The sequence below is a fragment of the Benincasa hispida genome, chromosome 3 (genome assembly GCF_009727055.1).
Source record: "Benincasa hispida cultivar B227 chromosome 3, ASM972705v1, whole genome shotgun sequence".
Classification (NCBI taxonomy): Eukaryota; Viridiplantae; Streptophyta; class Magnoliopsida; order Cucurbitales; family Cucurbitaceae; genus Benincasa; species Benincasa hispida.
Window position 1 is genome coordinate 19397753 of NC_052351.1, and position 26226 is coordinate 19423978.

At 33.8% G+C, this 26226-nt stretch overlaps 2 protein-coding genes across 2 annotated transcripts; one reads left to right on the forward strand and one right to left on the reverse strand.

Annotated features, from left to right (window-relative positions):
• The first annotated feature begins 609 nt into the window (after nucleotides 1-609).
• LOC120074188 lies at nucleotides 610-2672 on the forward strand. The gene has a single exon (XM_039027232.1). The coding sequence runs from the start codon at nucleotides 788-790 to the stop codon at nucleotides 2555-2557; it is 1770 nt and encodes a 589-aa protein (XP_038883160.1). The 5' UTR covers nucleotides 610-787; the 3' UTR covers nucleotides 2558-2672.
• A 3544-nt stretch (nucleotides 2673-6216) lies between these two features.
• LOC120074534 (suppressor of RPS4-RLD 1) lies at nucleotides 6217-23703 on the reverse strand. Its single transcript, XM_039027688.1, has 24 exons — nucleotides 23361-23703; nucleotides 23130-23239; nucleotides 21782-22446; nucleotides 21661-21705; nucleotides 21416-21517; nucleotides 21261-21341; nucleotides 19912-19978; nucleotides 19708-19808; nucleotides 19496-19603; nucleotides 18472-18542; nucleotides 18274-18330; nucleotides 15201-15309; nucleotides 15037-15117; nucleotides 14396-14482; nucleotides 12973-13179; nucleotides 11580-11911; nucleotides 11330-11416; nucleotides 11162-11261; nucleotides 9983-10074; nucleotides 9863-9901; nucleotides 9678-9768; nucleotides 7388-7485; nucleotides 7002-7311; nucleotides 6217-6505 (listed from the first exon to the last, which is right to left on the reverse strand). Exons 1-23 carry the CDS (start codon nucleotides 23480-23482, stop codon nucleotides 7023-7025), a joined length of 3141 nt encoding a protein of 1046 aa, XP_038883616.1. The 5' UTR covers nucleotides 23483-23703; the 3' UTR covers nucleotides 6217-6505; nucleotides 7002-7022.
• Between the last annotated feature and the right edge of the window lie 2523 nt (nucleotides 23704-26226).

Sequence of the window (26226 nt, forward strand, 5' to 3'; positions counted from 1 at the left end):
CTATTCGGTTCACTTTATTGTTGGTTTGGTTCTTGGTATTAGATTTTTCTTTTTTCTTCCACAATATTGAAATTGGATATTTTTGTTTCTTTTGTTGGTTTTTTTTTCAAAATAATAAACGTGTATGCACCATAATAATTTATTTTTTTTTCTAAATAACAAGTTACATGCACTATAATAATTAAGATACTAAAGATGGATTTGAGTTTATTTTTAAGAGTACTCTCAATAGTTTGGTGCGGTTTTGAATAATTTCTCGAATAAAAAAATCGGTCCAAACCAAGGATTTTTTTGTTTTTTTGTTTTTTTGTTTTTTTTTTAAATATAAAGCTGTCCAATTATATACTAAAAAACCAAAAAAAAAAACCTGATTTGGTTCGTTTTTTGGTTTTGTGTTGGACTCCTAGCCTAGACCCCTCTCTAATTACATAGTTGCTTAAATTCTATTTGATGCGTTTGACATTTGAAATACTCCTCTTGAATTGATTTTTCGTGAGGTTGAATTTAGTAGTTAGTAGCCTTTAGGGTTTAGATACAAAACCCAAAATATTGAATGAATTATTTTAAAAAGACGACCCAAAATCTTAAGTTGGGGAGTTTGGGCTGACAAAAAGCAAGAATGTTCTAACTTTTTTGAATATTATTAAAGCTTATTTGATTTCTGAATTTCTCAAGGCATTAACAAACAAAGGATCACTTCTCCTTTCTCTGTTTCTCTCTTTAAAAACCATCCCATTTTTAGTTTCTTTTTCAAGCGAAAGCTTCTTAATCCTTCGTCTCTTCCGCCATGAAAGCTCTTCGCCACAAGAAAGATCACCCCACCAAATCGCTTAATTGCGCAGTTCCTTTCTGTTTCTTCTGCACGATGAACGAAACAGACCCATTTCTCAGAACCTTCAAAATCACTGAATGCTTCAAAGAAATGCCATTGAGAGATGATCCAGAGTCCGTTCTTGCACTGAGTGGACTATGGAACATTGCCATGACCCGACCCGATAACTCGGAATTTCCAGAGCTTGGGATTTTTGAGTGTATGGCAAAGCTTATTTGCAGAGGAATTAGAGACAGGGAATGGCTGTTTGAAGACCAGAATGTTTATATTCCTTATTATGCTGCCCATATTATTGGGTCCTACGTCATGAACAGAGCTGAATTTGCACAAATTGCTGTTGAATCTGGAGTGATTCCGCCATTAATGGAGCTTTTGAGAGGAAAAATCAGCTGGGTCGAGCAGAGAGTGGCAATTCGAGCTCTTGGTCATTTAGCAAGCCATGAAAGGACGTTTGAATCAGTTGCTAAGATTGGAGGTGAGACCGTGGAATTGGCAATGGAAATTGCTTCAACATTTGTCGAAAATGTCTACACTCAATTCCTCTGTATCAAACAGAGATTGAAATATCAACGAACTTTGCTCACGAGAGGCCTTGGAGGGGTCGAAATTGAGAACAGAAAAGCAGAGGAATGGGCCATTCAAACACAGTGTTGGTCTCTTTATCTTATCAATTGTTTCGCTCGCAAAGAGAGGCATCTAAATTTAATCTGTAAAACGAATTTCTTGAAGAATTTGTGTGGAATTTGGGGTGGATTGATAAACCCAGAAGCCCCTGGGGGAATTGGGCTTTTGAGGACTCTCTGTAAAACAGAGACTGGAAGAAAAGCTGTGGCCGACTTGGAAGAAGTCTTGAATTATCTCTGTGTTCTTGCAAGATCCTCGCATGAATGGCAGATTATGGCAATTGAATGCCTTTTGAGTTTGATTAAAGACCCAGAAACAAGATACAGAGTTCTCGAAACCTCTGTTTTTTCTCTTGCTGATTTGGTAGAACTTGAAATTAGCAGAAATCAAAGGAGGCCAAAATTGGGAGACACTTTAACACGAACATTGTTGCAAGATTACCACAAAATCAAATACGGAAATAAAAGGCTTCACAGTGAAAGAGCAGAGAGAGCATTAGGGGAAATTTGGGATTTGAAAGTTGAGAAGAAGAGGAAAGAGAAATTAGTGTCAGAGAAAGAGGTGAAAAAGAGGACACTCTTAGTGGGTATTCTCAAAAGACAGGGGAATCACAAATTTAGGAGTGGAGAGATTGAAAATGCTGCAATGAAATACACAGAAGCTTTGAATATAAGCTTACCCAAAATGAGAAAACAGAGATTAGTACTTCATAGCAACAGAGCTCAATGTTTTCTACTGCTGAGGGACCCAGAAGCCGCCATTAGTGACACGACTCGAGCTCTGTGCTTGTCGAAACAGGGGACTCCTCACATGAGAAGCCTGTGGAGAAGATCACAAGCTTACGATATGATGGGATTGGGTAAAGAAAGTTTAATGGACTGTTTGGTTTTTGTTAGTTGCAGAATTAAGTTGAAACACAAGATTCCGTATTATGCGGCTCGGATGATCAACAAGCAGGTGAATGCGACGTGGGTATTTGGTTCTGTGAAATTAAGAACATTAAACAGAGATGAAGAGCTTGCTCGAGAATCGCCAATGGGGGAATGTGAAGACGGGAGGATGTTGATGAGGAAGATGAAGGAGAAGAAGAATGGCTACTGAACATTGTGTTTAATTAATGTGGGGTTGTAATAATTCTTGGGAGGTGGCAGTGGTACATATTAATTAATGGAGGGATTGAAGAGAGAATGTGATGGTCCGCTTTGAAATTCATGTAACTAGTCTCATTTTGGGTAATTTTGATTTAAATTCTTGTTCATTTTCGCATTTTTAATGTTTTGGGTTTTTCTCTCCGTTAGAAGAAAATTTTATTGGAGTTTTTTTTAGGATGACTCAAATTTTAGGGAAAAATAAATTTTGTTTTTAAAATGAATTCACGTTAGGAAAAACTCATTTCAATCTCTTCACTTATAGATCGTTCTCGTTTCTCTTGTCGTTTTGTTTTCTTATCCTCTCACTCTCGCTCTTTCTCGCTTTCTCGTTCACTTGCCCTCAAGTTTTGTTGAAATTGGTCGGAGTTACTCTCTTCTTTCGCAGTCGAAATTGGTGAGACCATAGAAGAAGAGGGAAAGAGGAAAAAAAGAAAGAAATTTGAAGAAATGGCAAATGCGTAACTTCACTCGTCGACATCAACGGAACATTACTTATCATTAATTTAAAAAAAGTGAGTCATTTTTCATTTTGGACAAGTGAAATAGGTCAATTTCTCAATTTTATTGTGACAATTTAGAGAAGACGATGAAGGAAAAATATGTCGAGTAATAGATCTCTTTCCAATCCCATCTCCCAATCCCATACCAAATTGAGAGACAACAATGTGACAGTTTTGAACAAGTTACATATATAGATTTAGGGTAAAAAAATTTTGAATTTGAATGGACAGGCATTAGAGTTAGAAGCATACAAACAAAAATCTGGAAAATACGAAATTAAATGGGATAGTCATGTATTTTATGTTTTTATTATTTATAAATATGTTTGGCATTCTATTTAAAAATGGGATCTAATGTAAAAGTTGTTCAAAATGTGTTGACAATATGTTTATAAACAATAAAAATGGTTTCGTTTTCTCTTTTTTCTAATATAACGAGTAGGAGGGATTTCTACCCATTACGATTGAGTTATACTTATTTTGACAATAATAAAAGTATGTATGCTTACGAACTAAATATTTGTAACTTATAACCGTACTTTATGTTATAAATTTTTATAAGTATTATTACATAATATGTTATGTTAGACATGTTCTAATAGTAACAAAGTTTATAATGTAAAATTGTATAGTTATCAAAAGAAAAATATTTAACCATGCATTTTAAAATTGAAAATATAGATGCAATGAGAAAATAAAGACATTTTCAAATTTTCCACATGTCTTGATTATTCAATCTAACAACAAAAACAAAATAGAAAATTTATGCTAAACATTCAAACAAGTTATACATTTAACATAGTACCCACCCAAACCTACTTTGTAGACCAGCTGAAAACATATTTTTGATTTTGTATTTCATGTTTTTTTATGTGTTTGGTAATAAATCCGTCGATTAAATTCTAATTTAAACAAATTTTCAAAATATGTTTAATGATATATTTATAAATTATAAAACTAATAATAGTTACTAAATATTAGATTAAATATAAATTATCACTAATTAATTTAGGAACTTATTTAATATTCAAATTTTTATATAATAATTATTTTGTAATATCGTATAATACATAATATTTATAGGGTTGTATTCAAATGTAAGAAAATGGATCAATTTAATTATAAATATGTCATCTATCAATGATAGACATTGATAGATGTTTCAGTGTTTGTCATTATCTATCACGAATAAACATTGACATTTTACCATATTTAGGAATATATCCCGCAGATTTTCCATTTAAACCAATTACCCTATATTATATAATACATATTTTAAATTTACAAAAATAAATGAGTTCTTAATCTGAGATACAATATTTATTATTGTTTTTATCTTTTCTAATACAATGCTGTCTTTTTAAATTTAAAATTTAAAATCTAAATACATAGAAAAAATAAAAACGTTGTTATCAGAATTCATCGATGTCGACTAGTGGAGCTAACCTTAGCTCTCGATAACCAATTGAGTTTTTCTCAAGTTTAAAGAAAAAAAAGGATCGAAATCTATAAAATGAATTGGCCAACTACACATTTTCGATAATTTGACAGTGATTTTCCCTATTCTATTTTTTATTCAGAAAAATCTGTAATGATATTGAAATTGGGAAAATTGGGCCGTAAACACTTGTGTTACGTTGTAAAATGCATAAGTTGGTTAAAGTTGCAATAATCTTATTTTATTTGCAAATGGGAAAGACTCTGAATGAAGACGAAACTTACAAAAATCTTTCGACACCATAATCAAATTTCAGATCCTACCTAACACAGCAAAACACAAGCTATTTAGGTAGGCCATATCTAACAAAACCATTATAAAATTACCAAAAATAAATCTATTCACTGAATTACAGCATCGTCATGTATATCTTTTAGTTGACAAAAATTAGAATTGAAGGGGTTATGGACTTTATAGCCAACTCCAATTATAGAAATTATCAACATAAGTGGTTAGTTGTCCCTTTTTCTCTCTCTCTCTCTCTCTCTCTTTTTTAGTGTAAATATAAAAATGAAAAAATAGGTATGAGTTCCATTTGCAGATCTAAAGATCTTGTCCATGATGTTTGAACATAACAAAATTTGATAGCCCCCCTTAATCTCTTAGTCTTGATCCATTTCTTTTACGAAACATCTCTTTTCAAATCTCATCGACACATCGTCTGTGTGTTTCCGTTGCTTCAAAAAACAAATTTTATGATATCCAGATATCATTGATATGAAACTACCTTGCAATTTCAAAGATGTCATCATCTCTTTTTCAAAAAAAGAAATTAAGTTCTTCCATTTGAGAGTAAGAATGTGATCTAAATTTCTATATGCTGGGTGAAAATGGCTCACAAAGATGCCCATCAACTGACGTTAAGAATTTAAATAAAGCCCGAGTACGATATACATATAAACATGAAAATTCAGATCAAAACCAACATAGAAGTCTAACAGATGGTAAGATCCCACTTGAAATTGAATCAAAGTGCGTGCTCTTTCCCAAAATTAATAATAATAATAATAATAATAATATACTTTTAGTATTGAGCCAATTTAATATAAATTATGTCATATTCTCTAAGATATGCAATAAGGCTATAGTATGGAATAATTAGTTCTAAGAAATCTCCATAAGAATTTTATAACTCAGTACAATAATTAAATTCTTAACCAAATTTCAAAAACAAAAACTTTTTAGAAACTACCTATTTTAGTTTTCAAATTTAACTTTAGTTTTTTAAATTATTGGTAAAAGACAAATAACTAAGAAAGTTGAAGATAAAAGTAAGGTCTATAGGCTTAATTTTTAAAAACAAAAGTCAAAAACTAAATTATTACCAAACGGGACTTTAATAATTTGTTTTCAAATGCGAATCTATACTTGTACAATCACATGAGAAGAAAAAAAACATATCCAGTCTTAATTTATCAAAAGGTTTGGTTAAAAATCTTGTAATCCCTATAAAATCACAATTATATATTTCTGAAAACCAAGATTTAAACGATTTGTGAAATAATAATTTTAAAAAAATAGAAAGAAAACGAACTACGTAGAGTTTGTTAACGACCATACCTGCCAAGCAATAGACAAACAGATACTAGAATCATGAAGATCTAAACAGGATTTACCCATGAATACAGGGTACATCTGCAAATTTTATTACCAAAAGTTAACTGTACCGTAAGTAAATATAATGAATTTTACACAAGAAAAATGAAGGGAAACTCAGAGAGAGAGAGTCAGTCTAGAATGTTATACTCCTGTAGGGGCTTTAACGACCAAATTTGCGTGTATGTGCTTTCAGTTTCTAGCTACAGATGCTGAGCCATATGTCTACTTGATTGACACAGAACGTACGGTTGATTAAAATTCAAAAGAAACGAGTCTGAATTACAAAATCACATCAGCGTTCCTGCACGGGGTCAAATCTGGTCAGATATCTTACGGTTTGGAGTACTGGTTAGAATAGGTGCATTTAGAAAAAGAGTGCAGATTCTTCATAATTGAAACATTTCAAACAAACATATCATAACTCATAAGGCGTTCTTACAGATACCTTCAGCAGAATACAGAAACAAAAGGGGCAGATATAAGAACGTGTATTGTTTCTAAATTCTACTATAGTTCCACCTTGAAAAAACTAAAAAAAGAAGAGAAAGCAAAACATAAGAACGGAGGAAAGAAAAAAAACGAAAAACAGTGCGTGGATTCCCAACTAAATCGTTGTGCCACAGTTGTACATGTGGCACCCAGTGGGAACTACCGTCAAGTCCATTGCAAGTAAATTTTTTTACATATAACAAACTGCCCTTGGAAAATAAAAAGGAGAGCTACCTGTATTTTTTTCTTAGATAAAGAAAAGAGCTTTTTCATGGAGAAAAATTAAAAAAACACAACGGACAACTCACCATAATTAAACCTTGAGGAGCTCAACCATCATAAGAGCTCAGAGCAGCAACAACTGACCCCGTTGTTTTAAGAGTTGATGTCACATCTGGATATTCTTTCCACGATGTTGTCATCTTGAGAGATGGATACAACCAGCTCTTCACAGAATCAACAAAAGAATTTGGATCGAAATTCAACATGGCTTCCCAATCCACTTGCAGTCCTTGCGGAATGTTCCCACAGAACTCCATGTTAGCTGCAAGAAGCAATCCAAGCAAAACAACAAATCCGACAGCAGCAGAGCCCCTTGATAGTGGCATAAAATTGTACCTAAAATGCAGTTGAGTTTTTAGAACCCTGCTAAATTGACAATCGAACTAGTACCACAACAGCAGAAATATTATACCAGTAATAGACCATCCTTAGAATTGCATCCCTCACAGGTTCTAGAGTACTAAAATCCATAGATCCATAGTTTTCTCCGCAATAAGCATTGCATATGCTCTGAAAAATCAAGTTGTGAGAATAGTACACTTAAATTCATTATTGAAAATAAATAAATAAATACACACACACACTGCACACACACATATTGGCTTTCACCATGCAGAGTTTACACTAGTCTTAGCTAGATCAAAATCAGAGTTAAGAAATTGGGGGCCCTGATTAGATAATTGAATCAATTCCAATGCTCTGATATGTAAAATATTCCCTCATAAATCAAATTTAACTCGAGAATTATGTGGTTAAATGTGATGCCAGACTAGGAAGAAGGAGCCACCATGCTGTTCACCAATTAACGTTCATGTGTTTGTGCCATTGAAGTCATTGCATGTAAGAACATAAAAATTTCGATTATCTACTTGGAGAAAGAAAAAGCATATTCTCTCTTCTGATATGCCGATCATTTATGCACCACAGAACAAGATAGAGAAGTGGGACCTTAGATTTTTAGTTAGCATGTGGGCCCTACTAGTAACTAATGTAATGATGTAGGCAAATGGGGAGCATCATGAAAAGTAAAATAGTATTAGCTTGATAGAGTTGACGCGAGAGGATATCTAGTTGGTCAGTGTAATATGGTATTTTGGGATAGGTAAGGAAGTTGTTGAGTCATTCTTGGGCTTGTATCCATTGTTTATATTAGATAACATGGATTCCATCTCAAACCTAATTGACAATGAGAGGAGTACATCATCAATCTTATAAAGAGAATGAGGTCCCTTGATTTTTTCAATATGGGATACTCAACATCCCCCATCAAGATGGTACCTCGTTTGGGTTCACCATTCTTAAATCAAATCCCATTTTTTTTATTGGACCAAACACCCATTTGGACTATAGGCTCTGATATCTTATTAGATAGCGTCAAATTCCATCTCAAAACCAATTGGCAATGAGGAGTAACCCATGTGGGGTCCCTTGATTTTTCAAATGTGGGATCCTCAACGGTTAATAAATAATATTATCTAGCTATATCATCATCTTATAATCAATTTGTCAATGTGAGGGGACGGGACTGAGGCTAAAAACATGACATGAGACCCTGGAAGGTAGAATTCCGAAGATATTCCCAACGAAAAGGCATAAGTGTTGAAGATCATGAAAATTCTGAAGGTATATAAAGCGCCGAAAACCAAACTTACATATAGTAGAAACATTTTTCTTCTTTTTTTCCACAAATGTAATAAATGCAAGTAAAGTTATATCAACATGTCTAAGGTGGCATATTCCATAAAAATCTTACGCTATGTTTTCATGGTTACATCAAAAAGAAGGGGAAATGTCAAAGGTCCGAAACAGACACATGCTAGGAAGGGTACAAAAGGTCACTGAGAGTCTGTTAGAAGAGTAAGAACGTATAATTATAGGGAGTTTCAGAGACGCAGACTGTAGGCAATCTTTTGTTGGAGCTAAAGATGGCTGCATAAACTCTTGGAGAGTGGGATACAGGAAGATGAAATTCTTTTGTTCTATATTTCTTTAGGTAATCGGTTTCTACCAACAAGGCACAGCATAGGAAGGAGGTGGCTCAAAAGGAAACGGATAGCAAGGGGGGAAGGAATAGAGAAGGAAATGGAAGAGTAAGTCATGGAGCATCCAACTCAAAATGTGGTTTTTTTTTTCTTCTTCAAATATCCGTGAGTGTGCAGGCCAACTTGCACACACTTTGACTAATCCCGACAAAATGTGGCTTGTCTGTTGGTTGCTCTCAATGATATGCACAAAACCATGGCTACAATTACCAGTTACAAGACTTGGTGGAAGGGGAAATGATTCGATGCTATAGATATATAGAAAGCCCTCAGATATTGGTTCAGCAAGGAAACACCGTAGAAAAACCAAACTAGAGGAACAGAATGCAAATAGTGTTCCTAGGGATTACGTGTAATGTAGAGACTAGCTCTGACATCAGCACGGCAGGCACAAAACTGAAAGGTGGTGGAGAGATGGAAATGACGACATCGATTCAAGCTTCAAGGATATCTGACAATATATTTAAAGAAACCCGAAGCAAAAGAAATTCACCCACAAGTCTCCCAAAATCTAAAATTACCAAGAAGTATACCCATTTTCCAATGTTTTTTTTTACCATCCTAAAAAGTTCATAATCTCTATGCAGTCGGTTCATGTTCATATCATCAGGTAAATATCAATGGCAACAGGCTCATACAAGAGGTCTACAGCTAACATACTTCCCATGCCATCGTCATCTCAACATCAAATTCTTCCCATCTGGAAGGTGTACATGGAGTTCTGATTGCAAAATCAAATCCATGCTCTCCCCTGAAATGGTAATATTGGAGAGTGAAAAGGTTAGAATAAGATAACATAAAGCATAAAAATTACAAATAAAGCAGTAAAGATGCGACTAATTTACATCTTGACTAGTGTAATCCTTGTTCCTTCAAGTTGCTTCCTGAAACAAGAATGAAATGACAGAAAATAGGCATTAGAAGACATTTAAAGAGTTCAAGGCAATTATTTGCAGGTAGATTACCCCTCAAAAGCAGTACTGTTGCACCACGTAGCCAACCAAAAATCCTCACCAACCACTTCATAAAGATCAGAGCACGACTTTGCTTGCATAATCTGCAATAAATGAACATTACTAACATGTGTTATCTTCTTCTTTTAACTGGATAACTAACATGTTATCTGAGGAGGCAACAAATTTCGGTCAGAATGGAAATGAAGAAAGTAAATTCAGTACATAACAGAACTTTCTTCCTTTTGGAGTATCTGTTATAAAGAATCTTGTAATCGGTGATTTTTTGCATATTAATGCCAATTGGAAATCCTTTTTGTAACCCTTGGCTTTTTGGGTATATCTCATCTCCCATCTTTTACATATGCCTTTCTATCTAAATACAATTCTCAGCTTCTTATCAAAGAATAAAAAATAGATGATATGAGGATGTACTCTAAATAATTACAAAAGAAAATGGGAAAAAAAGTTGGGAGTCTTGTACACTATCAAGGGGCTAGATCAAAAGAGAGAGTATATTCTTTTGACATTTGTTCTCAAATTGCAGAACATGCCGAGATTCCTAATCCACAAATATCTTATTAGAATTCTTAATATCGTTCTGAGTTTTTCATGTTCGTTGTCTATGCTACTATAAAATATGAGAAACTTCCAAAGAGGCAACAGAGTGATATACTCATTATTTCTAAACTGCAATGTAATACCTTGACCCAACCAAAAACACCTTCGGGATGCAGGGCCATACAGGGAGATACCAAGTTATTAAAACTTCTCAACACATTTTGCTTGGTTACACTCTAAACCTTGAAGGTTATATTTTTCACAACCCACTAATCAAGAAAAGTATTGTCTCCCGCCAAGTCCTTTTCCATGAAAATGTCTTCCCTTAGTCCACTCTACCACACCTACTCCCACCTCTTCCTCTAACCTCATCTCCCTACTTTCTACTCTGTTTCACCTTCAGCACTCTACATCGGTCCCTTCCTCCTCCCGATCCACAAACAGAAAGGCGTTCTAAAATAAAAAAGGGCCAAAATTTACAAATGAAAAATATTATATCTTATAAATGAAAAATAAGAAAATAATCACTGGATTCTACTAAACATTCAGTACAGAGAACTGCGAGATAGTCAGAAATCCCGTTGAAATTTTTGAAATTTTTCAAAAAAAAAATGAGCATAAAAAACTCACATTTTGTAATTTTCCATCCTCACTCAGGTCCACCATCATGTCTGACTTGTTGTACACAAAGGATTTGTGCTTAATAACCATTTTCGCAACTTCTAATGTCCTGTAGACCCAACAATTATTAGTGCAGGCCAGCAATATTTGTAGGAAGAACCACTATTTTCTTTTTACCTCTCAAAATTTGGAAAGTAACGAACCACTTTTGCTTGGCCAAGAATCATCGGTGTATGAGATCCAAATCCACAATTGAACTCTTCACTAAAATAACATAACATCCAAAATTTACACTGCTATAACAGTGAATTGGTGTTCCACATTCACAACAAGACATGAATAAAATATTGTTTTTTTTTTTCTTTTCTAAAATAGCATATTGTTAGTTAAGTGCAAACAAATTACAGGGACATTTGTTGAGGAATACCTGAGTTTGTTAATCCACACAACAGGATCACAAGGTTCAGAAATTTGTCTCCACTTGACAGCTACAGAGAAGATATCTTGCCATGAAATAAAATTATGACCAGATAATCTATCTTCTAGCTGGGAACTTGAAGATGTTTCTGAAAAGCTACTAGTACTACAACCTGCACCACCTCTATTCTGGCTGGATATACTGGGCCTTTCTCTTCTCCGAGCTCTTTTACCATGCTTGGAGTTACTTTTATTGGAACATTTCCATTCTGCTTGCAGTGAACGCCAAGTTCTCGAAACCTTTTGAGCAACATCAATGACAGCTAATCCTGCCATGCGATGCTGGTAAACAGAGAGATCAGATTTATACTTCTTTGGAACAAGATTCTTTTTAATTAATTCAGAGAAGTGACATGCATTAGAAGAGAGAACAATGGAAGTAGCAAGTGTGGATAACCCAAAATACATAAGTGAAATCAGAAAAGAGATGCATACACAAAACTAGGTGAATACAATTGAATCTAGATGTTGAAATTTATTTGAAATTTATCATTTTATTTCTAAATATCAAATGAGTGAGACTACTTTCTTGTAAATCTGAATTTGATTTCAAGATTAAACACTGCAGCCATTTATTGGATGGTGGAGATATCAACTCCAGCACATCCATGTATAAACAACATGAGTTTGAAGACTTTCCATTAATAAAATGAGAAGAGATTAATGCTCAAAGTACAATGAAATGAAAATAAGACAAAAACAAATAGTCATTACAACCAAAATAATATTCCCACCACTGAAGATTAGCATTAGCTTCATATTATTTACTTTTATATCTTAAAAATTAATTGTCATCAGTCAACCAACAACCTTTGTGCCATCTTTATTTTCAAGTAATGTTTGTCGCATACACATCTGGGTCACAATAAAATCAGAGATGATAGTAGCAAAAGGCACATGAAGTCATATCTTTCTAATTATAATGAGTGAAAGTGATACATGATGATAACATAATACAAAATATAGCTCTTCTTACTCTGATGTATTTTTTTAAAGGAAACAACACTTTTCATTGATATAATGAAAAGAGTTGAAGCTCAAGATACAATATTACATGAAACAAAGATTACAAGAGAAATAAATATCTAGGCTGAAAAGATAAGTGCACTACAATTCAAACATATATCTTGAATAGAAAAAAAATTAGCAAATAATTTAGAGAGAACACCAGGATAAGGCCTTGTTCAGAACTTTCAAGAAGCAATAAAAAAAAAACAGTATGATTTTGTAGAGAAATTTAGCAATCAGTATGACATAAATGTTTAGTGGAATAGGTTGGAATATCAGATATGCTGTTGGACATTTTCATATAATTTTCAAATTTATTCTTCACACTGAATCACCTGACGCCGGTTTGACAAGAATCCAGGACAATCATACTGGATTTTTCTCCCAGTAGTATCGGCAGCCAATAGAAGAGATATCTTCTGCTTTGTCATCCCATGTTCTTGCTTTCTAAGTCTACCTTTCTTTAAAGACTCGTGTATTGGAGGTTGTCTGAAAACCTTTTTACAAACATCCTTTGGATGCAATCGTTTGCACCAATACTCCTAATATGCAAAAAAAAAGAGACATGACCGCCGCGAGTTAAGAAATTGTGTCAAACTTAAATGCACAGCCCAGATGCATAGAATCTGAAAATCAGTTTTGCACATTTGAAATATTTCCTATTAAGTAAACTATACCAAGTAAAAGTTACAAACTGATAGGCAACAATTTCCATCACTTCAGGAATACATCATTAGTATTTCTACTTCATGATACAAACATATTATCTAAGGAATACCAGATCACCAAAAAAGATAATTAATGTAAATTAATAGGAGGTGGTACTGCAAGGATATAGAATTTACTATTAAATATACAAAAGATGAAAAGCATCTGCTACAGTTCTGCTATTTTTTATTCTTACAATGTATCATTTCAAAATCACTATCCTCAAGGACAAGAACAATCTTCGGTGTCTTAAGTCTGCAGAGAACTAAGTTCAAACATTCACTTCCTCCAAGAGAACTTTGCGACTGTTGAAACCTCGCCCTAACTAACTTAAAAAGGAGACATGAAGTAAGTTGGATGTTCATTTCGTGCAGTAATTTGGTAACAGATGAACCAAAGACAGACTTGATGGGGTCACCACCAATGGTACTCTTTTCGGTGAGTTAATAATTAATAGTTCCTGAACATATTTTGTTGACAAAATCTATTTAATATTTTTTTTTATATATATATAAAAGAGAGAGAGAGAGACAAAAGGGAATAATCTAACTAAAAAACTAATAGGTTTAATAGAAGAGGCCGTAACCCTTTTCTAAGGTCTAAGAATATAATAGATCAAATTAAAAGTTTAAGGACGGCGACACTGTAACTTCAGGGTGGATTTTGCAAATAATTCCCAATGTAAGAAGATAGCCTTTTCTTGTTTCCTTCTTAAAAAATAAAATATATAATAATAATAATAATAATAATAAAACTAAAAATAAAATAAAATAAGACCCAAGAAGATAGCCTCTACTAACTTCCGTTGACATGTTTATCAGAAATAAACTTTGTATTAGGTTACTTCTAGCTATCCATGTGCCTTTACAAAAGTGAGTAAGAAGTCATGATGTTGGAAAACTTGCAAGCCTATGAAAACTTAATTAAAGCTTCAATGTACTGAAGCTGATAAGGAGATGATTTTTAAAGGCACGACAAGAAGACATAAAGAAATAATTCAGTACAACAAAAGAAAAAAAAAAACCAAATATAATTGAGAAGGAATTGCACCTTGAATAGTGGATCAATATCCCCATCAATATCAAACCAACAAAATTCACTATTGCTTTTAGATGCGGTGTACAAAGCAATTTCCTTCTGCAATTAGTGAAAACAAAGAAAAATTATATACTTCAAATATTAAACTTGTCGAATGTGTTTAAAAGGAAAATCAATCTTATTTGAAAAGCATTTTTTTTCCAAAGTTATTCCAAACGCACTATAAATAAACCAAACAATTAATCTATAAGTAATCAATTTTATTTCAAAAGCATTTGGCTGTTTGGGTCGTTGGTTCGGTTGATAGAGTGGCTTCTCCCTATATATTGGGAGCCTTATTTGTAAACAGGGAGTTTTTTTTTCCCTCAATGAAGAATTTTTCCAGCTAGCTGATTGCACTACTCTAGCTGGCCGTACTTCATGAAGCTAGAGACAAGGGTTCTAAGGAAATGTTTGTATCAATGCCCGTCTCAACCTTGTTCTACCCATATCCTAAGTGAGGATAAAGGCAACCAAACTTTTCAAAGCAATAAATCTCTCACCCTTTTTCCTATTTACGAGGTAGAAAATAAGAAATTGCCACCTATTTCTACAATACGGTCGTGGAAATTCTGGGAAGAATTGCCATCCCTAGAATTCATCTAGAAATCAACCTGATAGAATGCCAGGCATTGAAGCACAAATTTCTCCATGGAATCTAGATCCAAATCCAAGGTAGCATCATAGTCCTTGACCTGCCATAAATAGGACACCAAGTAAGACAAAATGGCAAGATCAATTGAAAATGAAAATGAAATAAAGCAATTGATTACTGTACCGCAAATCCATATTCTCCAATAGCGTGGTAGCAGGAAGCTCGCAAATACAAACACTCGATGTTGGCATTCTCAATTTTCAACCCAGTAGACAAATCCTTGATAGCCTTTCTGCATGTGTCGACTAGGTAATAGATTAGAAAAGATGCAAAAGTAACATGATGACTAGACAATCTTACAACATGTCACATTTGTTTTCAGTACCCAGAAAATTCAGGTTATCACATAACGAGTCAAAAAATTGAAAGCTGAGATGTCACAACAGGTTAAGAGAATTGATGTTCATATTTTATGCTTCGGCAAGCCTGTTGGCAAATAGGTAAACTGTCCATTCCAGCAAGTTCATTTTTTATTTTCCAGTGTCTGTTCTTGGTTGGTTTTATTTTATTAATTGGGATTTAAGCTAATTTACCACCCACGGGCATGAAGCAGTAGACTGTTAAATTGCGTCATACCACCAATTAGCAAACTTACAAATTTGAAAGGTAGCAGTAAGAACCAGAGTACTCAAATATATTAGGATCAAAATTGCATCCTATTAAAAATCATTTGTATATGAGCAACGTTTAATTTCATAAAGCTTTATCCCTAAGCATAGAAGGAATTATATGCCAAATAGAAAGTCTAATCAGAAATGACCTCAAAATTCAAAATCATAATCCCTTATGCTTTCAGGTCTGAATCTCACTAGGAGCAAGTTTACATTTCCACTGGCTCGAAGGTATGAAGTAGCTGATGGTGGTGGAAGCCTTATTTATAGTTTCAGCATTCGTTCGCAAGCTCTCAAGTTTTTTTTTAATGTTTATTTATTTTCATCGCTAATCTCTTTATGGTTGTATTTTCTATCTTTGTTTTTTCTCTTTTCACTCCATCTAGAAGTTTGTTTAATGCCAAAGTTCATGAGGGGTACATAAATGAATTGAAATTGATATCACATCCGAATGAGAGGAATCCTGAGGACATGAAAGTATGGTTAAGAAAGACTTCAAAGAATTGAATGTTACTACCTAACTCAACAAGGTGCACCTTGCTTTTCGGTAGCTCAATCATAGGAACTCAAAAACTAAGCATGGTTTGCTTGGAGCAATCCTATGTTGGGTCCTAGAAAGCATGTGAATGAAGACAAAGCATGCTGAAAGGCTTGTGTTAGTTTGTCTTTTACTCTTGGAAGCAGTTTAAGACAAGTAGATAGCGAGGCTAGGTTGCGGAGGATGCAAGGGAATGTCGGGCGATTGGTTACAACCCATTTTCAGTGCAGAGATTTTTCTAAAAATATGTAACTTCAGAATCATTATGATTTAAGAGAGTTAGAGATTAACCCTGAAAGTGACCAAAAATTTGGAGAAACATTTGGGAAATTTTCTGTGGAAAGGCAGCAAAGAGGTGAAGGGTTATCGCCTCCTAAAATGGGATGCTGTCAAGATTTGATTGAGGCTGGTGGACTAGAGAATAAAGATATTAAACAGTAATATTTCTCCTTTTGGCAAAGCGGTTGCCATTATCATAAAGAAACGAAGGCCCTATGCATGGTTGGTTATTGCTACAAAGGCTGGACAACCATCCAGATACAAAATCCTTAAGCTCATATAAAGGCCCACAAAACCCCTTCTTTTGAAAGGACGTGTAGATTGGGAGAACAAGCCTCCAATATCAATTCCATGTTTATATCATCTCTCTCTCAACAATCACGCAGACTCCTGAAATCTCCACTTGAGAAGAAACCTTAGAGAGAATGAAATTGCAGATTGGTCGTCTTATCCTCTCTTTTGATGCCCTTTAATGCTTCTGTCAGAGAGGATGGTGCTGGAACATAGAATCAGATTGCTCTTTTTCAACAAATTCACTGTGCAAGGCCTTACCTCTACAGCTTTACTGAACAAAGCTTAAAAACAGACTTTTGTCATCATGTGTTGTCAGGACACTACCCAAAAAAGGTTAGGCTTTTTACTTGGGAGCTTAACCATTCATGCATTAACACTTTCATCGAGTTACAAAGGAGATCTCCCTGGCTTTACATTTCTCCTAGCAGCTGCCCCATGTGTTCCCTGTTCATCTAATAATGAAACACAAATCCACCTTCTCAGCCACTGCATCTTCACCATGAAATACTAGAATTATCTTCAAGGCACTTTTGGATGGGAATCTCCAAGACCCATTAATATCAACTTTCTGATCTCCCTGTTATATACGGGTTATCCTTCCAAAAAGGATAAAAATACCCTTTGGCTTAATCAAGTTTGAGCCTTCTTTCCAAACTTAACACAGCACTTGCATTTTCTCAGACAAGATTTGCAACATCAATTGCTTTATTGAACCTACATCACTTTTAGCTATCTCATGGAGCAAATTGTCCCCTCCTTTTTATAATGGGATAGTTGCAAATATAGTAAACAGGCTCAAAATATTAGCAAATATAACACAATGCAAAAGAATTTGCAGATATAGCAAAATTTAGATTCAACTCTCAGAGTCTATTAGTGATAGACTATATCGCTAATAGGAGTCTATCAGCGATTCAGTCTATCATGGAAGATTATGCTATATTTGCAATTGTTTAAAAATGTTACTATACACTTAAATATTATCTAGTTTCGTAATAATTGGAGGTGTTTTGGTCACCCATAGGACTTTCTTTTGTATCCATTTTCATCATATTGATGAATGAATTGTTTGTCTCCTATAAAAATATTAATATATTTTTTTTTTTATTGTATTAAAAAAAAAAGAAAGAAAAATCGGTAGTTTGGCCTCTATCTGAGTCTTAAACTTCTCTATGAACTTTCTATTAATACATACAAGTGTGTGTGTAACTCTCTATAATAAAAAACTTTCTATTATATCTGATTTACATATATGTTTTTCTTTATCCTTGATTTCCAGAACCTTTCTTGCAACTCTTTTTTTTTTTTCTTTTTGCTTTGGCCCATGTTTTTGGTTGATCTTTTTGTACTCTTTGACTATTCTTGATGAAAGTGGTTTTCTTCCAAAAAGAACTCTTAAAACTGCAAAAGAATAAAGGAGAAAATAACTACTCTACATGAATTTCTAAAAAGATGGATGACACAGAGCATATACCTGTGTTCCCCCATCCCATGATAAATTAGCCCACGCAAATGATATGCTTTTGCGAACCTATCAATCAGACATTATAACTTTTTAGACGGTTTCCCCTTTAGAAATCAATACTCTGAAAAGGGTATTAATGAAAAATAAAGCTAAATATTGAAGAACAGTCAAAAACATGATTAGAAAGGAACGAGGAACAAAACTAACGTGCTGTCAATCTGAAGAACTTGATGAAGACATTCCAAAGCCTTAGTTGAATTTGCCAAATCTTGATAGAACTGTATAATTAAGTATTATAATTAACCATACTTTATAGCTTAGAAAAAGAAGGGCAGGGAAAAGCAAACAATATGCAAACAATAAAAAATAATCCAACTTGCAATCCAAAAAGGAATTGTTTGTCCTTACAATTTCTAATGGAATTACACACATCATCACAAATAAAACAAAATTCGATTATAGTCTGCTCAAGAGACTAAAACATATGTCCCTTTCATAGCTAGCTTGCATGGTTTTTTCTTCTTTAATTTTAACTAAGAGGAATCACAGTATTATTAAGTGTTAGCAGCGATAGAAGGAATATAATTTAGACTAGGAAGGCCTCCGAAACTCAGGGATCACAAGAAGATAGATTGAGTATTTACATGCTACCCGTTTGAGAAGGCTTGAAACAATAAACAAAAAGAATAGGTATTACGACTGGTGAGCCATGTGAACAATTTTTAACTTTCATGGCTTCATAGAGGGCTTATTGATAGCTAGCTTATGGGTTCGAACATGGAAAGAATAATTGGAAATACAAGATCTAACTAGAAGAAAACATTGCTGAGAAGGTAAAGAACTTCAGGAACTTTGCATTAAAGGAATTCCTGTAATCCGTAAAGAAAGCCCAGTTAAACTATAATTCAGAAAGAAAAAATAAAAAATACTTCCCCCTGACATCAGTTCATGAATTGGTAGATAAGTAGTTTCCACCAATCGTAGCAAAAGGCTAAAAAAATTTCTCTCAAATATGTAGAAGGTTCTAACTTCAAAGAGTACTATTCTTATTGGTAAAAGAGAAACTCACAAGTCACAAGCCTGATTGAACAAAGATAATTCACAATTGATCACTGTAACCTTGCATTGGCTAATTAACTGGATGTCTGGAATACCATTTTAACATTATGTAGCTATTCATGATCGAGTAGTCTATTCACCTATGTAAAACAGAGTAGTTGATCATCAGTACCTGAGTTAGATGGCTCCATGCCTCGAGGAAATTTCTATCTAATTGAATAGATTTCAAGTGTGCCTCCTCGGCCCTTTTGTAATCACCAATTGAAGACAATGCCAAGCCCTGGGAACCAAATTTGCAGCTTAGTCCAGACCATTGGGATTTTTCCCAGAAGGTCTATAATTATATGCTAGACTCCAATATGATCAGGCAAGTATGATATTCACCAAGTATGTGTATGCAGATGTATTGGACCCATCAAGCTTCAGGCATTCAGACAAGTCCTCCACGGCAGCATAGAAGTCCTTGAATTTGAAATTAACAATTCCTACATTCAAGTGATAAAAACTCTGAAGAACAGGGAAGAAACTTTTTGGCTAACAACTGAAAAGGCAAAATGATGTAATAAGAGCAAGTTTCAGATAGATTACCCCTTTCATGTAAAATATCTGCAGAATTCGGTTCAAGCTCTAACGCCTTAGTTAAATCTTCAATTGCCTAAATCAAGAAGGAATTAATTACAAATGAATGTATGTCAAGAATATGGCAACACGGAAGATTGTTAGCAACTTAAGGAGATAATTCTTGGAAACACAATCTAACTGAACCTAAGTTCCTAAATCCTAATGCTCAATCATAAAATTTTGTAATAAATGATAGAGGGAAAGGAATAGATTTTCCTTGAACTTAGCAGTGCACCAATTTCCACCCTAGACTTTCAATTTCATCGAATTAAACCCTAGGTTTGGACAAGTGTAGCAATTTTTACCTTTAGTTCATTTCCACCGTATTCATTAACTAATTTTTACAAAAAGCACAGTATAATTTTTTAGCTAATTTCAATGAAAATCAAGCCGAGCACAAAAATAAGTCTAATCAATGAACCAGATTGACCATTGAATCAATCTTCCAAAACTCACAACCACAAATTTCAACAGAAGTCCGGCTCTAGATCATATTTTATAAGTCCCAACTTCGGTATTGTTTTTCAATCCCAATTAGTTTCATACTAATCATAAATTTTATACTCCATAGAATGCACATGAAAATGCTTTTTTTCCCATAATTTTTAAACATATGTAAATTGCAAAATAAAAATTGCAATACTTGTTCAAGTTTAAAATAGAAATTGCAAAACTTATCTAAGTTCAGGTTCAATATAAGCACATTGAAAATTGTAAAAAATTAATGCACTTTGCAAATTTTAGGTTAATTTTCTTCACTAGAAAGTATACAATACGTGCCTAGAACATGCATTAATTACAATACGATATTGCTTCAATCAAAAGGTTGATTTTAAAAATATTGAAATAAAACAATCAAAGGGTAGCAAGAGTTTATGGCCTTGAATTTTCCACTAAAAAATAATTGGACAGTTACGGATGAACGAGGAATATATATAGGCTCCATACCAATGGAATCGAATCCAATTGTGGTTTTCAATGGTGTCTTTCCATAGAAGCCTATGTCCCAATGTGTTTCATGCAAACTTTCTCAAATCATAAATATAAATATATAATTTACAAATTTATCATCCCAATCCCTGCCATGGCAATCCAAATGGTAATATGGCATACATAAAATAATAATAGGAAAAAATCAAACAGGCTACTAGCTTCGACGAAAAGGTTGCATTAACCTTTTTTTGAAATGGAAACAAGACGAAAAGGTTGCATTAACTTTGAAATCATGATCATGGGATCGTTCTTAAATAAACAAGGAAGAGGATTGTTGAATCGTTGACCAAGACATAAATTCAAACACTTTATACTGAACTTACCTCAGCAGATGCCCCTAATGCAGCCCGAGCCTGCCCTCTTCGTTTCCATGCCTCACCAGCAAATGGGTTTGATTCTAAAGCCTGATATTTGATTAGATTAACAAAACTTTAATCAATAAATCATATTTCCCTTTCACATCTTATCATCCAAATACCTTTGTAAAATCACTAATAGCAGCATCCAATTCTCTTTGAAATGCATAAGCTGTTCCTCTTCCAATTAATGCTTCAGGATAACTAGGATCTTCCTTCAATATCTGTGGGAAACCAAAATAGTCCTTAACATTCTCAAGACATTGATACTTAGGCTTACTCTGCTACCCATTTGGCATAAATAAATTCATATATAATGAATGGTGAAAGTAGAAGAGAGAACCACTTGCTAAAAACCAGAAATTACCTGGTCAAAGATCGAAATAGCATTAGCATATTTCCCTTCATTGACCTGCCAAAGATTAGGATGTGAGTCTTCAGCATATTTATCTTCTATACCATATGAACTAGAAATATAGAGTAGACACCTCAGCTATGCCTCTTGATAGTCGGAAGTCTACACTTATTGACTTAGTCTTTGAAATTTTAGCAACAGAGAATTTTTTGGTTCTCCTGGCTTCATCACTTATATTACCTCGTCCATCTGACATTTTACTTGACTTACTTAAAATGTCAGTAGAATCACTTGATTTGCTATGAAAAGCAGTTAATTTGGATTTATTACAAAACTCAGGCATATCACTTCTTAAATCATGCAATTTGGAAGTATCACTTAATCTATCATCATTGTCAGTACACCCATTGCTTTCACACTTAATATCACTACTTGGACCAACTTCTTCAGTTCCGCCTTCACATACTACAAGATTGTCACTTGAGATGCTGCAAACTTCAGATGAATCACTTGGCTTCATGCAGAAATCAGGGCGTTCCATTAGTTTACCTACATTATTATTTGTTTCTCTAAAGTTTCTGCTAACAGATGTAACTCCTGATTCAAGAACAACGGTTGAAAATCCAGATTCCACTTCTCCATTTTCCACATTGTTATTGTCTTGTTTTTCTCTCGTCAGAAGCTCTTCCAGTTCTAGCAATTGCTTCAGGTCTGTAGATTGACACAGAGCATACTGGTAACCTCTCTCCCAAATAGAAAGAGCGTCTCCTTTCTTTCCCAAGGCAAAGTATGCATGACCTAAACAACAAGAATTCCAGACTGATCTCAACAAATTTGTCCATAAATCTCTCAATAATTCTATTTCAACAAGGAACAAAAAATCATAAGTAACCCCAGTGTGAGTTATTCAAAAACGTCAGCTCTTTTTGAAGATAAAAACTCAAAAGAACAATTTCCAAAAATATTTCGAAAATGCTCTATATCTGGTATGTTGAAGAGCAGCAACTATATGTTACTAAGGCAGTTCTGCTACATGAACGTTCTTATTGTTCGATAATACGTTCATTTGGAACTCTAACGTTAATTAGGAAACCAACAGTACAGAATCCATCAGAAATTTATAGGGTCGCTGAACGTTAGGAACACACCCCTGTGAAACGAACAAACATAATGAATCCCACCCCTCAAGCCCCCCGACCCAATGTTCCTAGACCATTTGTTGACACCGGATGCTGCAGTGCAGGGCCAGAAGACGCACGGTTCATGCCTCAGTTAGGTTTTAATCTCTTCGAATTCACCTCTTGCTCTCATTCACTCGTCATGAGAAATAAATAAAGGAAATGAATAACTAAAATCTAGAGCCCTCAAATTGACTTACCAGTGGGTTCCGGAAGTGTGAGAATTTAGGCAACAGCTAAAACTTTTTATCTCATCAATAATATCAGCAAACTACAAGATAAGGGAGCTAATTGAACAAGTACCTTTGAGCACATAAGCTTGAAGAAGCGAGGGATCCAGTTGAAGCGCCCTATCGCAGTCCTTAATTACATGCTTGTGAAGCTCCAATTGGCTGTAACAAAATGCTCTATTGCTGCAAAACCGTTATTCCGATAGTTAGGCTTGAATCAACCCACCAGTCCTTTCAAAAGATTGACGAAAATCGAAAGACAACGAGTCAAAGAGAAGTGAGCAAGAATGGAAAAAAAAAAAACCATATGTCTTGAACGGTGCAGGACTTTGCTATGAGCGAGTCGAGGACTCTGATGGCTTTGGACCAGTCCTTAGAGCGACAAAAATTGGCCAGCTCGACTCTCTCGGAGATGGCCGGAGCCATGAATTCAGCTCGACGGAAAAAGACACGTCCAAGAGATCAGCCGATGGCGAATTCTTTTCTAGTATATGCAGTTTGTTTCGTTTATATCCACCAGCCCCTGCTTGGCTCTTCAAACAGAAGTGTGGAATGGGATGATCGGAGCGCCCATACTCGACCTGTATCGAGCTGGAAACGGGAAACGTCAAGAAACTGAGACTTTCGGAAAACGGCGTTGATAATATATCGATTGAAGAACGGTGTGCACTCGCCGCTAATATACGTGCGTTTCACACGTGTGGAGAAATGCATTGCGTGATATTAGAAAAAAATACTTTTGTGTTGGGGGTATTCTAGATTTTCATAGAGTAGTATCCGGATTATCGCTTATCGCATTTACTTTGTGGTAACGAAAGATTTCCTAACATCTGTAGATTTCCAGCATCTAGAATATTTTCATAGGAGAGTTCTTCATACCCTTCTAAAACATGGATTTTTTAGATTTTTGAATTGAGGGTATTCCAAATTACATTTTTGTCCTTTTTTTTTTATAATTTTACATATATATATTAATCTTTATACATTATATAATTAAAATAAATGTTATCAATCATGTATATCATTTTTTTTGTCATATCGTAATTCTTATTATTTTTTAGCAAGATATTCAAATTTAAATTAATATTTATTTTATAAAAAATCTTAAATTATGATATATTATTTTGTTGAAAAAAATAACATAAAAAAATAATCTAAATTGTATTAGTTTAAACATAAATTTAATTTGAAAAAAACAAATATGTTACGGAAGTTCAAATTAATTATAAATTAATAAATAGTCATGAGTGCATTTTTGGAACATTATGCAAATTTAAAACATTATTGAGTATAATTTCTACGAAACAAACACAATTATCAAAATATTTTCAAATATTTGCAAAAATATTCCTACAAAACAAACATGATAGTTTTAAAATGTCGGATATCTATAATTTCGTATATCTATAATTATGGACATATAAGATTTTGATTATCTACATTCCAAAAAATCTTTAGGTGCATCTCAAGTATCATCTATTTTTGTGCATCTCACCAATTTATTTAATTATAATTTGTCATATGTCAAATTTCTTTTATTTTTTTTTTCTAAAATATTTTAATTCCTTTTTATGAATGATAAGAAAGGAATGTATAATGGGTACATCCAAGTATCACGGTGATATAATTGGCCGAGTGCAATAACGTGTACATGAAAACAGCTTTCTCAAAATTTGGTTTTGTGGGTTCAAATCATCTAATTAGCTTATTTTTTTTCATAAAATGTACAAGATTTTTAAAGAATCTCTCTTTTTCCTAATTTTTTTAAAAGTTTTCACTCAAATGTTCGGATACGTTTGATTTTCAGTACAATAATTGCGAAGAAAGAAATGGAATTTTTAGGAAGAAGTGTATGTTAATTTACCTTCTCTTTTTTTTTTTTTTTTCTTTCAATGACGTGCAATTGACACATTGTGTGCTAAGATATTATGGATAAAATAACAATTTAGTGGGACATAAAATTTTCGCAAACCAAATTTAACGAGAAAAATTGAAAATTAATCTACTTGAGAAATCTTAATACATTAAAGATAAGTTTAAGAAATTTAAAATATCAATGACCAACATGAAAATCTCCTAGTTGATATTTTATGTGAGTTCTCATAAGAATCATTTTGTTTTTATTTTTTTTTTCTAGAAACAGAACTACGTTAAGGGACTATTGCATATTTAAGTTGTACTCTAACTTAAAATGAAAATATTTGCCAAAATGAGTATAGATCAACTAATAAAATGTTTGTACTATCAACCTCGAGATTAGAGATTCAATCTTCTCAATTGACATGGATTATCCTTTTAAGATGGTGATATTATGAATGTCATACCATTTTTTCAATAGCACGATTAAATTAACTCTATTCATAGATCATCATTTTTTTTTTAAAGGAAAAAGCCAAATATTAAGAAAGCTCTCATAGGCCACATAAAATAGTTCTGATAGCATCGATATGTAAAAGGCACCCTATAGGGGAGAAACTATTTGGGTCAATTTTATCATTTTATTTTTAATTGTTTGCTAAGTTTGTCCTCAAATTTTAAGCTAGACCTATCTTTTCAGAAAAATTGTATGGATGACCCATTTTTGGGCCCAAAATGTCAAATGACCGATTTTTTAAAAATAATGTCAAATGATCCTCTACTGACATCATCATCATACCAGATCACGTAAATTGCCCTCACAAGTGCCTCACGCTATAAGTCTCGCTCTCGTCTAGTCAAACACTCTCGCTCTCACTTTAAATTTCCTGGTTTGATGTGATTATTCATCAGTGTACGAATGATTTGACAATTTTCACGATTGAAGCCTCAAATCAATAATACCTAAACACAATACAATTGTGATTTCTAAACTCCAATTAACGGCGATTACTTCCCTGGTTTTCAACGACCTTTTTTTTAATGGAGTTTTTTCAAACGGGCATTTTCAAGGCGAGGCTTTTTCATAATGGAACAGGTTTTTCAGAAACTGTGTTTCATTATTTAGGTGTCTATTTCATTATTTTTGTTGTGTTATTTTTGAAAAGGTAGGAATTGAGCATTACGAAATTTTGTATTGGGAAAGAGAGCGAGAAAGAAAACGAGTGTGAGAGAGAGTAAGAGTAAGAGAGAGCGAGATTAAGAGAGAGAGCAAGATTAAGAGAGAGTGTGTGAGATTAAGAGAGAAAGTGAGA

Excerpts from the sequence above, each read along its gene's own strand:
- LOC120074188 (XM_039027232.1), top strand. The coding sequence starts at position 788 with ATGAAAGCTCTTCGCCACAAGAAAGATCACCCCACCAAATCGCTTAAT.
- LOC120074534 (XM_039027688.1), bottom strand. The coding sequence starts at position 23,482 with ATGGCTCCGGCCATCTCCGAGAGAGTCGAGCTGGCCAATTTTTGTCGC. Across the intron at positions 21,342-21,415 it reads CTATTAGTGATTTTACAAAG|GCTTTAGAATCAAACCCATT; the intron begins GTATTTGGATGA and ends ATCAAATATCAG. Across the intron at positions 13,180-14,395 it reads ATATTGATCCACTATTCAAG|GAGTATTGGTGCAAACGATT; the intron begins GTGCAATTCCTT and ends TTTGCATATTAG.